Source organism: Anser cygnoides, chromosome 8 (assembly GCF_040182565.1).
Source record: "Anser cygnoides isolate HZ-2024a breed goose chromosome 8, Taihu_goose_T2T_genome, whole genome shotgun sequence".
Taxonomy (NCBI): Eukaryota; Metazoa; Chordata; class Aves; order Anseriformes; family Anatidae; genus Anser; species Anser cygnoides.
This window is the reverse complement of record NC_089880.1, coordinates 22,806,172-22,819,936: the sequence shown is the minus strand read 5'-3', so window position 1 is coordinate 22,819,936 and position 13,765 is coordinate 22,806,172. Positions and strand designations below refer to the sequence as shown.

General features: G+C 44.9%; 1 protein-coding gene across 10 annotated transcripts in view; it reads right to left on the bottom strand.

The window, feature by feature from the left end:
• Window positions 1-13,765, bottom strand: part of ST3GAL3 (ST3 beta-galactoside alpha-2,3-sialyltransferase 3) — a 183,212-nt gene that overhangs the window by 34,848 nt on the left and 134,599 nt on the right. For all 10 annotated transcript variants that reach the window (XM_048059205.2, XM_048059206.2, XM_048059211.2 and 7 more), the window contains one exon: window positions 10,168-10,354. In XM_048059205.2, coding sequence (XP_047915162.1) covers window positions 10,168-10,354 — 187 coding nt within the window. The remainder of the gene's footprint in view (window positions 1-10,167; window positions 10,355-13,765) is intronic.

The window sequence follows — 13,765 nt, the reverse complement described above, 5'->3', positions numbered from 1 at the left end:
TGAGCTCCAGGGGAGGAGGTGAAGGATTTGCACCCCGTGCACATCTTCCTCTGCTGCTGGAAGAAACTGCTTTCTTCTAAAGAAGAACCAGAAGCACCGTGCACAGCTGTAGCACAGGGGGAGAGATAAATTTGGGAAGATAAAAGCAGGCAGGGAGTTTAGTTACCTCGGTGTTTATTATAGCTAACTGGAGATATAGATCAACCCCCTGTCCTGGAGCCCTCGGTGCTTCGAGGCAGAGACAACATTACAAATTGCTCAGACAGCACTAACTATGCAAGTAATCCATGTAGGCCGCCAAGGAACACATGTGTTTTGGGCATAAATTGTCCAATCTATTCCTTTCTGAATTAACATCTGTCATCATGACACCATTCAAAATGACTGAAGACTGGATCATATTAACAACCACACATCTTGGATAAATATTTACTGTTAAAACTTTTTTTTTCAGTTTAAAGAAAAAAACGCAGATAGCAAAATTCCTGGAGTTGTGAAAGGGAGCGTCTTTTCAGCCACTGATAGAAAGCATGTGATTTTATTTACAAAATCAAATCAATGTTTCTCCCCCCTCTGTGAGTCTTCAGACTGCACATGGGTGAACTCACAGCATCCTGTGGTGTTGCAATGCTTTCCGAAGGGCTCTTCTGGGGGATTTTGTTATGCTGGAGGTTGCTCACCTCAGATTCCATGAAGCCTTCTCCCTCAGGACACAGAAAGAGAGCTGGCTGAGCATGCACCGGGAAGAGAAAAAATTGCAGTGAACCCTACACACGACTGAATGAAGCAACTAACATCAACAAAAAGCTGCCAAGGGTACTACTGGCTTGCTATCCTGCTCCTCAGAGTCAACAAATGGGTCACAGAGAGTGAAGACAGGGGTTCCCATAGGTCACAGAAAAGGATGGCCAGAAGGCCACACAAGAGTGCAGCTCGATCCTTGGTACACCCCATGCAAAACAATCTTCCCAGACACTGGATTAAATCTGTATTTCAGAAGTTGTCAGAAGCCACTGTTTGCCTCCACGGGTATGTCATTTGAGTATTAAAAGTTCATATCTCTAGGAAATTACATTTGTCCAGGCTGATTTTATCTAGCTTCAGCTCCTAACCACCACATTCTGCTGTTTCGTAACTGTACAGCTCAAAATGCCAAGGGAGATCCTGCTGACGTCCTCCTGGACGTCCTGCGTAGCACGGAGCGGTGCACCCTCCTTTGGGGATTTCTACCAGTCCTTCGCTCTCCCACAACTTGAGCAGAACTTTTACCAAGACATCCAGTCTCAATTTTAAAACTTCAAATAGCAGCAAATTCATCAAGCCTGTAGGGCAGATGTAGCACAAATAATTATACTGATATAAATGTGCTGCCTTTTTTGGTTGTTTGCCTCGCTTCAGATATTCTTCCTCCAACTACTTTAGAGAGTCTTTTGAGAAAAAAAAAAGTTTCTTCTATGTAGATTCAGAGAGACTATAAGTAAATCTCCCCAAAATCTCATGCATAAACTAAATAATTGAACCCAAATCTCTTAGGCTAAGGGAGGCTTTGCAGACTTCAAATGATTCTTGTAGTTCTTTCCTCAAGTGTTAACACAGAACATCTTTATTCCACTAACACTTGCACGAACGGCTGATACCCCTCTGGGCGACGTCTCCATTTCGCTGTTGTCGATGTCCTCTGACTTTTTCCATGTGCTGGATTCACACAGCTCTGCTCCGGTACGGCAGAACATCTGCTGCACACGTGGGCAGCGCGAGGTCCTCAGCAAGCAGGGGCTGCACTGGTGGGAAAGTCATGCACGGCTGGGTGGAAGAGACCCCACGCAGCTGCACGGGAGGCCAGGTGGAGGTGATGCCGTGTGAACTCAGCACTTACCTGCTCATTACGTCTGCCAGGTGCCCGATCACATACGTATGGCCCAGTGAACATGCATGTCTTGGCCAGCAGGGAAGCACGCAGTAGTCAGGGATGAAACGGAAGGCAGGGGGTATTTACGAGGTGGAGGAAACCTGAGAGAGTTGTGGTGCAAGAGGGAGGAGGACATAAATCACAGGCGAGCGGGCGATTTTGTTAGCTCTGCTGTTTATGGAATGGTGTCTTTCATTAGAATCAGCCCCAGATTTGGAACGAAATCCTCTATATCGCTTCAGATACTCCGAGTCTGTGTTTGATCGCAGCAGCTACCAGTCTAACCTGAGTTTACATGCACTATGACCTTGAAATGCACCTACTCAGATTTGCATAATATTGATGTCTAAATACAGCCAGTGCCTGCCAAAGAGGGAGAGTGCAACATGAGCACCCTCTTGATGCTTTTTCAAGACAGCTGCATTAGCTCTTCATTTGGCCCTTGCTCACATTAGCTTTTCAAAAGAAGGAAATGTGGAAAAAAAAGCAACTCTTTAAATTCTCCATTTTTTTTTTTAGACTTTGTCTGAGTCACGGATGGATGGAGAAGGTAGGAGTGTCAAATACCCAGAAAAGGCAACTATCAGCTGGATGGCAGCAGACATCAGAAGAGATTAATTAGAAGATGACAATTTTAGGAAGAAGTTGTCTCAGGATAAAGCAGGATGGTGAGGCAATCCCAGAAAGGGTGCCTAGTAGGGCTATGATTCAGCCTTTTCAGGCAGTAATTTTGCTTTGGTCTCTTCATTTAAGAATGATGTGAAGGAAGAGGAACTAGAGATGAGTAAAATGCTAACTGAATCTCTCTGATTTTCATGTCACAGCTAGGATTATTGAGCCAGAAACGAAGATGATGCTGTCTTGGCAGATATGGGATAAAGGTTCTTTAAGGACTACTGAAGCCTAGCACGAATAAATGCTTCTTATTTTCTAGTGGGAAGAATAGTGCAAGGAAGACTGAATTTTGTTAACGGCAAGCAAAGCAAGGGACAAAAAAGGAGAAAAGCTATGCATACTGTGGAAACGCAAGCATACCAACTGAATCTTGGTTTGAAGTTTTAAGGAGATTCTGTCTAAAACTGGGGTCATCTATGATGTTACTCCTGCAAATACAGACTCTTCTCAAAGGTTTGATACCTGGAATTATTTCATAATAATGTACTTTTGAATATTTTTTAGTTTTCTTCATCTGCCTCAGAAGCTTAGGTGAACGTTGCTACAGACTTGGGGATGTGATGGCCATCGAATCCAGGTGGACAACTTATTGTGCAGCACGCATCCACCCGATAATATCGAGTGCTGTGCAGGCACGCTGCAATGGCATCAGAGCAGCCCCTGTCACCAGCTGATGGCTGACGGTGTACCTACAGCCACCCTAAGTATGCCTGGGTGGGAACAGCTCTCAGCTATGCAGTGACCTGCCTAATCTTATTACGCCGTTGCATGCAGGTATGTATGACGGGCAAGCTCCAGCCTGCACTTTCCATACCAACAACCTTCCTCTGGGAATCTGGCCAGGAAGTCTCCCCCAAGGCCCGTGTTGCAAACTGGGTCATTTGTCTGCCGAGGTTCCTGCATGGTCGTCACCACGGCGCTATCTGAAAGCTTGCTGAAAGCTACACGGGGCAGAACTAAAATCTTCTCCCTCTTCTGGTGAGCAGGGGCAAGATTTTTTATAGCGTACCCACATACTTTCCAGCCTCTCTTCTCACCAAGACTGGGAAAAAATTGGCTCACCTTCTCTAACATGGCACCTTACATCTTCTGGAAACCACTCTAGACTCCTTTGTCATGTGCAACTCTCCCTTGGTTCCCTTGGGCCATTCCTATCACTGCACTGGTGCCTGACCATGGGGGCACAACCCCTCAAGAAGCACAGGCTATCAAGAAAGAGATCAAAATGTGAAAAGAAGAAGAAAAAAAAAGAAGAATACAGAATATTTTACACAGAATATTCTCCACAGAATAAGTCACGCAGACTCTCTCACTTTTTCCTCAGCCACAGACTTGGTAGGAGCCAGAAGAGCCTGCTTCTGACTGTATTCTCTTTATTCTTTGCTTCAACATTTAGTACTGGTTCAGCTGCCCCGACCCAGGCACTGACCCATCCTGACGATGCGGTAATGTATGTCTGCTATCAGCTGCTCCTAAAATCCCCCATCCTCTGAGAGTGGCAGTGGTCTTTTGCACTGTGTGCTTGGACCACAGGACAGTGAAGAGGCTTTCTCGCCTCTCCCCTGGCACAAGCCTCATCATGTCCTTCATGCATGTTGGCTGCCTTACTCACCAGCCATGCCTTCCTACGTTATACTTCTGGGGGATTATTAATAATGGCTATTTAGAGAAAAAGTCAAATTCATAGGATAGGACAGGACAAGATGATAGGACCTAAGATGATTTCCCAAATCAAAAGCTTCCTCTTATTAACGAAGGAACAAAAGCCCAGCTTCTGTCCCCTTCCACCAGAGGCCAAGGAGGGCAGGAGGACATGAGGCAATGCTTCCACAGGACCAGGCAGCGTAACTCTGTAACCAAGCTTCACGTCCATAATGCATTAAGGCAATGCAAAACAAAATATTTTAAAACAACTGTTTGGGAGGAGGAAAGAGAAAGAAATTATTTGCAGTCTAGAAGGAGACTCCGGAGTGAAAACTGTTACTGGACGCTCCATTTGTCACCAAGGGCAAGTGACAGTGTCAGAAAAAGCAGGTTCTGCCTCCTCAGCTGGACCCAGAGAAACCGCCTGCCCAGGGGCTCTAAGCTCACTGTTAATGCGTGCATGTGGGTGAGGTTTTACTAGGACTGGACAGCAAGAAGAGACTCCCAGCCTCTCTATTGTCCTCAAGCTGTTAGGAGGAGCATCCTGGCTCCTCAGATGTTCAGGGATGCAGAGCAGCCCCCTTGCAAGGCTATTTTGGATTCCAAGGAATCCCCAGCGTACTACGAGGCCGTGACGTTTGCCGACTGCCCTGGAAAACACGTAGCATGACAAGGCCATTGAGGGAATTGTGACAAGGCCGTGAATGGAAGAAGAGAATCTCTAAATAAAGGCTGAGCAGATGGCAAGAGCCCTGGCAGCGGTCAGGCCTTGGCTCCAGCACGGGCAGGCTGATTGGGGTGGGAAGGTGGCGTAACACACTGCAGGAGGACTAGAAGCAACCTGCTGACTTAAAGCAGAAAGGTAGCTCCAAACAAAAGGTTAACAATAAATAAATCTTCACTGCCACCACCTCTGCAACATCTCCGCGAGTGACAGGCACGTGCTGGGACGAGGAAGGAGGGGTTGTCTCCTGCCTGGGGTTATCGCTGGAGCCTCAGCAGCACCGGAGGACGGCTGCTTTTCAGATGGCATCGCGCGAGCTGTCAGAGGCATGCCCCTGCAAGGGACAGACAGACAGCCGCGCCTGGCCTCGCTGGCAGGCAGGTGCTCACTCGCTCCTATGACTTTCACTATCAAAGAGAGCCTCGAGGTGCCGCGGGCACTTACTGCACAAGTGACTCCTTCTGGCAGCAGCTGCAGAGATCCCTGCTGGAAGTGTCCGCAGGCTCATTACCGCACGAGAAGGAAGCATGCGAGCTGCCAATTTCTAGTGAAACCTTTGCCCTCACTTGGCTGCATTGCTGCCATGTGCCAGATGTTCAGGGAACTGAGCCCTAACCAAACAAGAGAGTTCCTTCTGATTCACTAATGATAGGCAAAAAAAACCACCCTGGAATCAGCCTCGGTGCCAGCTTGTGATGGCTGGTTTGCATAATTGCTGCTTGTAAATTCTTCTGTTTCAAAAGCAACTACCCGGAACGCAGTGAAGAAACTTTCAGCTTTTGACTATTATTTTAATCCTTCACCAGGAGAATAGAGAAGGGAAGTATACAGCAAAAAAACCTCACTCTGTAATTCCCCTGTTACTTTAGATGTTCAGGAAGAGCTCCTGTGACTGACAAAACCCAGGTGATGCAAGATGGTACAGCTGTGGGAAGGAGCAAGGTGGATCACGAGATGGGTGGGTAATGCCTCTTGGCACAATAAACAGTCCAGGAAAGAGCACAACTGTTCAGAGTGACTGTCCGTGAGTAACCACCGCTGGGGATGCACTACCAGAAGCTGTTTGATCCGAGCACGGGTGCCTGGCACTGCCAGCAGCCTCTTGCAGCAACAACTGCAAGTCAGCACTGCCAGGCCAGTCACCAAAGATGCACGAACAACTCACATCCGTGACCCTTCTGCAATAAGTCTGGCTCCCTGCAATTGCAAGCTGTGGGGCTCCGATCCAGTTCCTTTCCCCTTGTCCATCTAAATACTGGGTCAGAGTGGTGCAATCCTTCCCCCTCTGCTACACGTCACCTTTCTCCATCCCACACCCCTTTCTCCCCATTTACCTGCAACACGTGCAATGATTCGCTCCTTGAGTTTAATGCTTGTCAAAGGACTGAAATCAGATTAACAGGGTCTTACTTGCCCAGATTCACCCACCTTTCCTCTACTAATGTACAGGTCTATACTCTCCAGTGATGCAGTACTGCCCTAACTTGCTACAGCCTTGCAATTCTGAGTGCCAGCTCACCAGAGCTCTGATGCAAGTTACCTTTGCTCTGCTGATGACACAGTATGAACATTTAGCCAAGCCTGTCCTTTTTTTATATCAACCTTTTCTCAAGTTTTTTTATCTGCTTCCATACATTTTAATGAGAAATAAAAAGTGGCTGAGCTTTTACTTTTTCTTTGGTCCATATTCCAGTGCTCCTCTTCCTCTACACAGTGGACACTAAATGCAGACAGTGTGTACTGGTGCATCATGCAGGTCTCTGAAAGGTTTTCACCTTACTGAATGCAACACGTCAAATCCTCTACCTTACTGTTCTGCTGCCATTTCTGCATCACACTGTTTCTTTCCTTAAAACATCTCCCGAAAATCCTCCTCTCTACAGAGTAAAGCACTTATCCCTTTCTCAGTGTGCAAGTGTTGCCAAAAGACTAACATAACACAGAGCAAATCCCTCTCAGCTGCAGGGAGAATAAGCTTATCTGACCACTGACCCTGGTAATAAATAGCCACTCGTCTTTCATTTACTCACTCTCAGATAAACTCCCTTTGATTTCACTTACTTGAAAGAGGACTAAGCAAGGATCCCAGTGCTTGGCCCAGAGCCTCCAGTCATGCAGGTCCAAGCAGCTCCAGGTCTGACAATGTCTGAAGAAAATCAGAAAGTCTCAAATCCCACCCACGACTCTACCATGGAAACATGCAGTTGCCATCAGAATTCAGGGGCAAAGGAAACAGAGGTCAGAATCTGACCCGTTTTTTGAAGGACTGTGTCCATTCCCACAGCAGTCATGTTATTCAGCAGGATGCTTTCATTTCCCTTATCTCTGTCCCGAGGTCGGACTCCTGGCTGAAACCACTCATTTGCAGTGGGGATGAAGTCTAGCAGAGGGACAGGCCTAATCTTAGACAAGGAATAAGCAACAGTGGCGTACAGACCTCCTAGATCAAACTAAGCATCTCGAGATAAATCCAGGAAAGGAAAAATGCCCCTTTTCTCCAGACAGTCAGCAGAGAGAGAACCAGAAACTTTCCACAGAGAGCACTGGGCAGGCATTTGTCATTTTGAACTTACCACACGCTGATAAAAATACTAGCACTCACTACCAGAACAAACAGACGCCTACGCCTTATTCCCGTAGCACTGTTGGTTCTCCATCGGGTCAGTTCTTCGAGCTAAGAGACAGCACTTTGTGCATCAGTCTCCATTCGAAAAGGCAGCTGTGCTAGCCACCTGCTCGCAGCTACGGCCAGCGACAACAAGATCTCAGCCTCAAACTGGAGGAGATCAAACTAGAGAGGACAAGACAGATGTTTTCCCGTCACCTGGACCTCATCCTAAAGTATTCAATGAACTGGTTCAGCAGCCTCAAAACCAGTGATGATTCCCTTTGGGAACTTATGTGGAACAGGTAGGGTGTCAAAGGACTGAAAATTGGAGAAAAGTAGTTCCTAGCCCTAGGAAGGCAAAAAAGAGAAGAGACTTGATTTATGATATAAATTCTCAGAATAGGAAGATTAATTATAGAAAATAAAGATAAAAAAACACTGAAGATAAGTACTAATCCAGGTGGATTTGTCAAGAGCATATCATTACTAAAAAATAGTATTTTCTACAGGAAAAACAGATTTTTTTTTTCTACAGGAAAAACATAGGAAGAAGCAAGACATGGACTGGAATTCAGTAAAGCTTCTGACATATTACTTTCACAAACATGCCAAAGAATGTTACTAATGACACTACTGTGACATGAGTTCTAAAGTGGCCAAAAAAAAAACCTAACCAGAAGGAATTCTCAGTGGGCTCATTGTAGAAATGAAGGATGTATTACATTGGGGTCTGCCTAGGAACCAATTCTGTTTAGTGCTTTCATTATCAACCTGGACGATGGAGTAAAAAGCATGTTTATTAAATTGCAGAGGACATGTATTTAGAAAGAATGGCAGGTATGTGGGAGAGCTCTGCAGAGACCTGGAGGCAGAGTGAGCTACAAGCTGGACACTCACCTGCAGTCCCATGCCACCATGGCGAAGGCAGACACAACAGCGGATGTATAAAGTGTGAGGACTGCAAGGCCAGTGGTTTGCTCCTCTCTATTTCATGTTCTCTGTACATTTGTGACAGCGCTCTTTAAGAAAAATGTGAATCAACTGCAAGCTTTCAGAAGAGCAACAGAAATTAAGAGATCTGGAAAACATCACCTACAAGAACTGAAAAAAAAAAAAAAAGTAGCGTTTCTTCCAAAGAAATGAAGGATAAGGAGCCAACCACAAGAGCATTCAAATAACCTGCAATGCAAGAAGCTCAAGTTCTTCCTGCTCTCTGCCAAGCTGGGCACGGAAGCGTTCAGCTAAGATGACTGCAATCGCTCTTCCCAGACTTCTACCAAGTTTTAGCAAACTGCTCACCATATCTTTCTGGGACCAGAGGACACTGCATTACAACCAATGCTGCATGACTGCAAACATCAGGTAAGAAATTCAATTTGTTTTGAAGCAAACCAATCTGTCCTTTGAACTTCTAGCTAAAGGCTATGAGTCCCTACAATAGCATTCAGGTAGCAGGGCACTGATGATACCATCAGGATATTAAATGCAGACCCTTCCTTTGCGTAGAATGAAGAGCAGAACCAGGGCAGAAACCACATAGAAAACTTTTGACTCAATTATTCATGTTACCAAAGGCCACTTGTGCGTGGCCCAGAGGCTGACAGGTAACAACAACTGCCCTGTAACAGAAAAATAAATGCAAGTTGGTGCCAGTGTGAGACACAAGCGAGGTACAAGCCCTAAGGCCACCTATATCACAGCTGTATACAATTATATTCCCAGACTGTTTTCATTTTGTATATGAACTACCAGCCTCCTATCTTTGTCCCCAAACACATAACCTAACATCCCACCCTCTAAATATTGATCCATTTGTCTCGTTATTTGTTGAAAAATCATTAAAGAACATCTGAAAACAGAGATATAGGATTTGTAAAACAAGGATCATAGCTAAACAGAGGTCATGTATTCTGGTCTTCAAGGCAACAAACCATCCACTGAATGGGAAGTCAGTCATCACAACCTGATTCTGGGTAGGATGGGTGAATTACAGAAAAGAACCCTGTAACAGGTCCACGGTACTAAAGAAGAGCACTAATAAAACTGACCAGGACAAAATACTTACACAGGGGAAACAGCAGCTTAACTATTTCAGTCATTTTAAATTAGATTTGATACTGTTCTTCCAGACAACATTTTAGCCAATCCCAAATTATGAATCTCAGTACAGCAATAACTGAGCAATGTATAATGACTTGTGCTATCCAGGAGTTCCCAAACACCCATTTCCTTCCCTTATCATTGTTCTTTTCCTTCCTCTGCTCTTAAACCCTAGGAGTCCAAAAAAACCCATGCAAAAGCTGGTCCTTTCATGCACTCTTTAAAATGAAAGTTAAATTCACTATTCACAGCACATGCTACATGTTCTTCAATAGAAAGCCTCATCTGTGATGCAAGGTCAGGTTACAGGGAGCAGATGTATTTGTAAAACATATTTAATTAAAACTGAAGTCCATGGACGTAAAAAAAAAGCCTTCACTTAAATGCAGCAGGGCACACAAAGGAACTCTCCTCAGACCAAAACGTGTCAAATATGCCTGTGATATCACGTCTGTACACCACGTCTAATTAGGTGACCTTCACAATGCCAGCTAACAGGGCTCTTACCACTTTCTCCTTGTAAACAATGTACTTCAGCCACTTGAAATCCTGCCATTTGAATCCCGCCAGAACAAACAGGGAATCCTTCTCATACTGTTCCATTTTCTGGATTGCACCTTCAGGATATGTGATCCGGAGAGTTGTCTTGCCACCCACATCTTTTTCAAAGCCCTTCACCGGAGCAGAGTTCAGCCTGTAGGGCAACCAGAGAAGACGCTGTCATGGGTTCCCGTTTACACTCTCGCACAATGATGCAGCATCACTGCCAGCCCCGATCTCTCTGTACACAGCTGCTATGGCAGCAAACATAACCCTTGCAATTCTTCATTGTAAACATTTACAAAGCTTTATTCCAAGTGGCAACAGTTTAATTAAAAGCTATTTAAATTACTTGATTTAATACAACGCAAGCAACTTCTGCACATTCACTCTTGTGATTTAAATTGAGTTGGAAGCTTTGGGGAAAAAAAAAAAAAAAATATTGTCCTTGCAAATTTAGACTTACAAACTAAGCATTAATATTTTAGTGTTCAGTCACTCCTGGGATATCTCACAGAAGCAAGACTGTACTGGAACAGAGGATGCACTTCCATGGCAGTTTAAGCAGACTGAAACTGGTCTCGTGCTCCTACACCTGTCCAGAGCTTGCACAGCTCATCCTACCTGCAGTGAGACTGTTAGTGAACTAAGACAGCTAATGTTTTTTGGAAAAAAAAAAAAAAAGGAATAAAAAGGAACAGGCTGCACCTGGTTTAGTTCCCCAGACTGACCCATCCAGGAGGCGAGCTGCCCTGCAGTGCCAGCACAAGAGAGGCTGGACTGCACACTGGGGTAAGGCTCAGCAGCGCTGCAGTCCCACCGACACAGAGGAGATGCTGCCATGGAAGTGCATTCGGAGGGAATGCTGTGTGTTTAGACGTACTTTTGTTAAAACTCCCCTCAGGAAGTTTTTTTTCCCCTTCAGAAAGCAAGCTGCTCTGGTATTAACAGCGATGATGACTTTCGTGACATTATTCAGAACTTCTTTGTGTACGTAGGACAGATTATTCAATACCAGAAACACAAAGCTGAGGAAATTTCAAATAACTTGGAATACAAATCCTGCTGACATCAAACAGCAGCCCCTCATGGAACAGCACTGCCTGCTTGAATTATTGCAGCCTTCTTGACTTGCGGTAGTTCAATACACTGGAAAGTGCTTATGGACTGCAAATTTTCTCATGTAGGAATGTTAACGAGGATCTGGATTTGTCTTTTTCAGCCCGTGTAAGCATTTTAGGTGGGAAACCTTTCAGTAGAAGAAAATCCCTCTACAGAATCTGAAATTCAATTCAGAATTAAGGAGAATGAATTCCTGTATACGTTCAGTAAAAATACTTTAACACTGGTAATAAAATATTAAATGGAAAGCACCTTAAGAATCAGCACCAGCAAAATTTAAACAGGAGCTGAAGCCCTTTTTCAGGGCTTATATCCCCCTCACTCATACAAAAACAGTGCTCCCGGCCAGCCTGATCCCTTGTCTTTTCTTCTCAGGCTGACTGAGCGTTCACACGTCCGTCACCTTTACTACAAACATAATTTAACCTTCAAGGCACCGTGTGTGGGCTGATGACCTTTCATATTGTAAGAGCAAACGGCCCTAAAGGCAACAGATAAATAGTTAAGCACAACATAAAAAAAGCTTGTCAGGCATATTTTCATCTGTCTTCTTGAACTTGAGGGGATGGTTAGTGTCTGTGGTCCTTTCAGATTTCGACGTGCAGCTCTTTGGCAGGGCTCTCCCCGCTCCCAGCCGCTGGGTTAGCTGTTTCGCTGCTTACCTTGCTAAAGCTCCCCAAACCTGGGATCCCTACCTCGTATCTAGACAGGAAACAAAACAAACCATTTCCCCCAAGTAAAACGAGCTCCGGTCTCCAGCAAAGGGCCAGAACGTGAGCTGCTGACGGAGTCATAGCACTGGGGTCCTGCTAATGAGCCAGCACCAGCAGCCCGCACCCCCGGGGCAGCGCGGGCGATCGAGCAGGGAGAGTTCTGGCAGCTGCAACCTGCACTCACAAAGGTACGCGTTAAGCAGCTCGAGCTTCTTCTCAGGTAGGGCACACCGGTGGCTATGAACACAGCTACGTCTTGTACAACATCTAGGAAGCCAGACCTCCTCATACAGCCCATGGACAGACAGTTTTCTCCATAGGTGAACCCCTATCTCAGTCAGGCGTTGCTGATATACACCTGTTTTCCCCTTTGCAATCTCTTCTGAAGAGGCATTTTTACACATTAGAGCACCGATAACTGCTGCAAGAAGCTCCTGCCAGGTAAACAGTGTGACAGCTGGGAATAACGTCTGCACTGAAATCTGATAACACCCTGTTAAAGAAAAACCAGCAACAAACTCACTCCACTGTTTTAGAACTGTCAAAGCTGATCTGACTCTCTTTATCACAAGATAAAAAATTTCTTGCTGCAATTAATGGCCCTCACACAGTAAGACACGATGCATTAAAAAAAGCTCCTTATCCTGCTGGATCACTTCTTTGTCTACAAAGATGTTTCGTTTTTTCCCTTAAAACTCATCTCCAAAGTCCCAAATCTGACCCTTCAAAGGAGTTTTGCAACCTATAAAAAAGGATGCTATGCACAAAGGGCTTCCCAAGCTTCCACAGGAGAAAAAGGAAGCAAGTGGATGCAGTTAAGAAGTAGTTTGCTCTCACCTCCTCTTGTCCCACATCCAGCCACCTGGCTTCATTTAACCTTTGCAGTTGACTTTTCTCTCCTTTATCCAACCTGCAGCCAGCACAGGTGCTTAGCTGCCCTCTTATCCTCTCAGCTTGCAAACCGACTTAGATTTATGGATGTGGGGAGAAAGAGTTGAACTTTTCATTTGGAAATTAAATAGTAAACCTTCTGATGTAAATTTTAGTGGGTGGCCTAACACAGATGGATTGAAACTGTTCTCTTGCTACTTTGTGAACAGCCTGAGCCCAAGAAGAGGCTATAACTGAATTTTAATAACAGCAGCTGAGATAATTGCAAGCCACCAGACTATGACAAGCAGTACAAGCTCTTTGCTAGCAAATGATAGTGAGATGAACTGGGAGAAGGGCTGTGAAAGTTTCATCCTGTTCTGAGCAGTCATCCCTGTGTCCAGAGCAATACCGGGGCAGCAGGGAACAGCTCACAGGACCAAAGGACTGAAAAGGATCTTCTTGGTCTTTGTCCAGAGTTAAGAGGGTAGTTGTTATTCTATGTATGTTCTGTTCTTTTCTCATGTGCCCATTACTAGCACACAGGAGAGAAAAGAGATCATGTTAAATATCTTCTCTGTACCTTAAATTCTTTTAGTAATCATTTTCTTTGTTCCACATTATCTAAGAATTTGCCATTTGCCACCACATCTCATGGTTGACTAAAGTTCAGAGGGGTGAGATTGGTTACATTCCCTCTGATATGAAACCACTTATCTTATGAAGGAAAAAAACAGTAGCTTAGACTCTGTTAAAGCAATTTTTACAAATTTACACTGTGGTTTATCCCACTTTTCCTATTTACCATCATAATATTTTGTTACTCACACTTCAGAACCTGCTACAAAACCATCCATTTT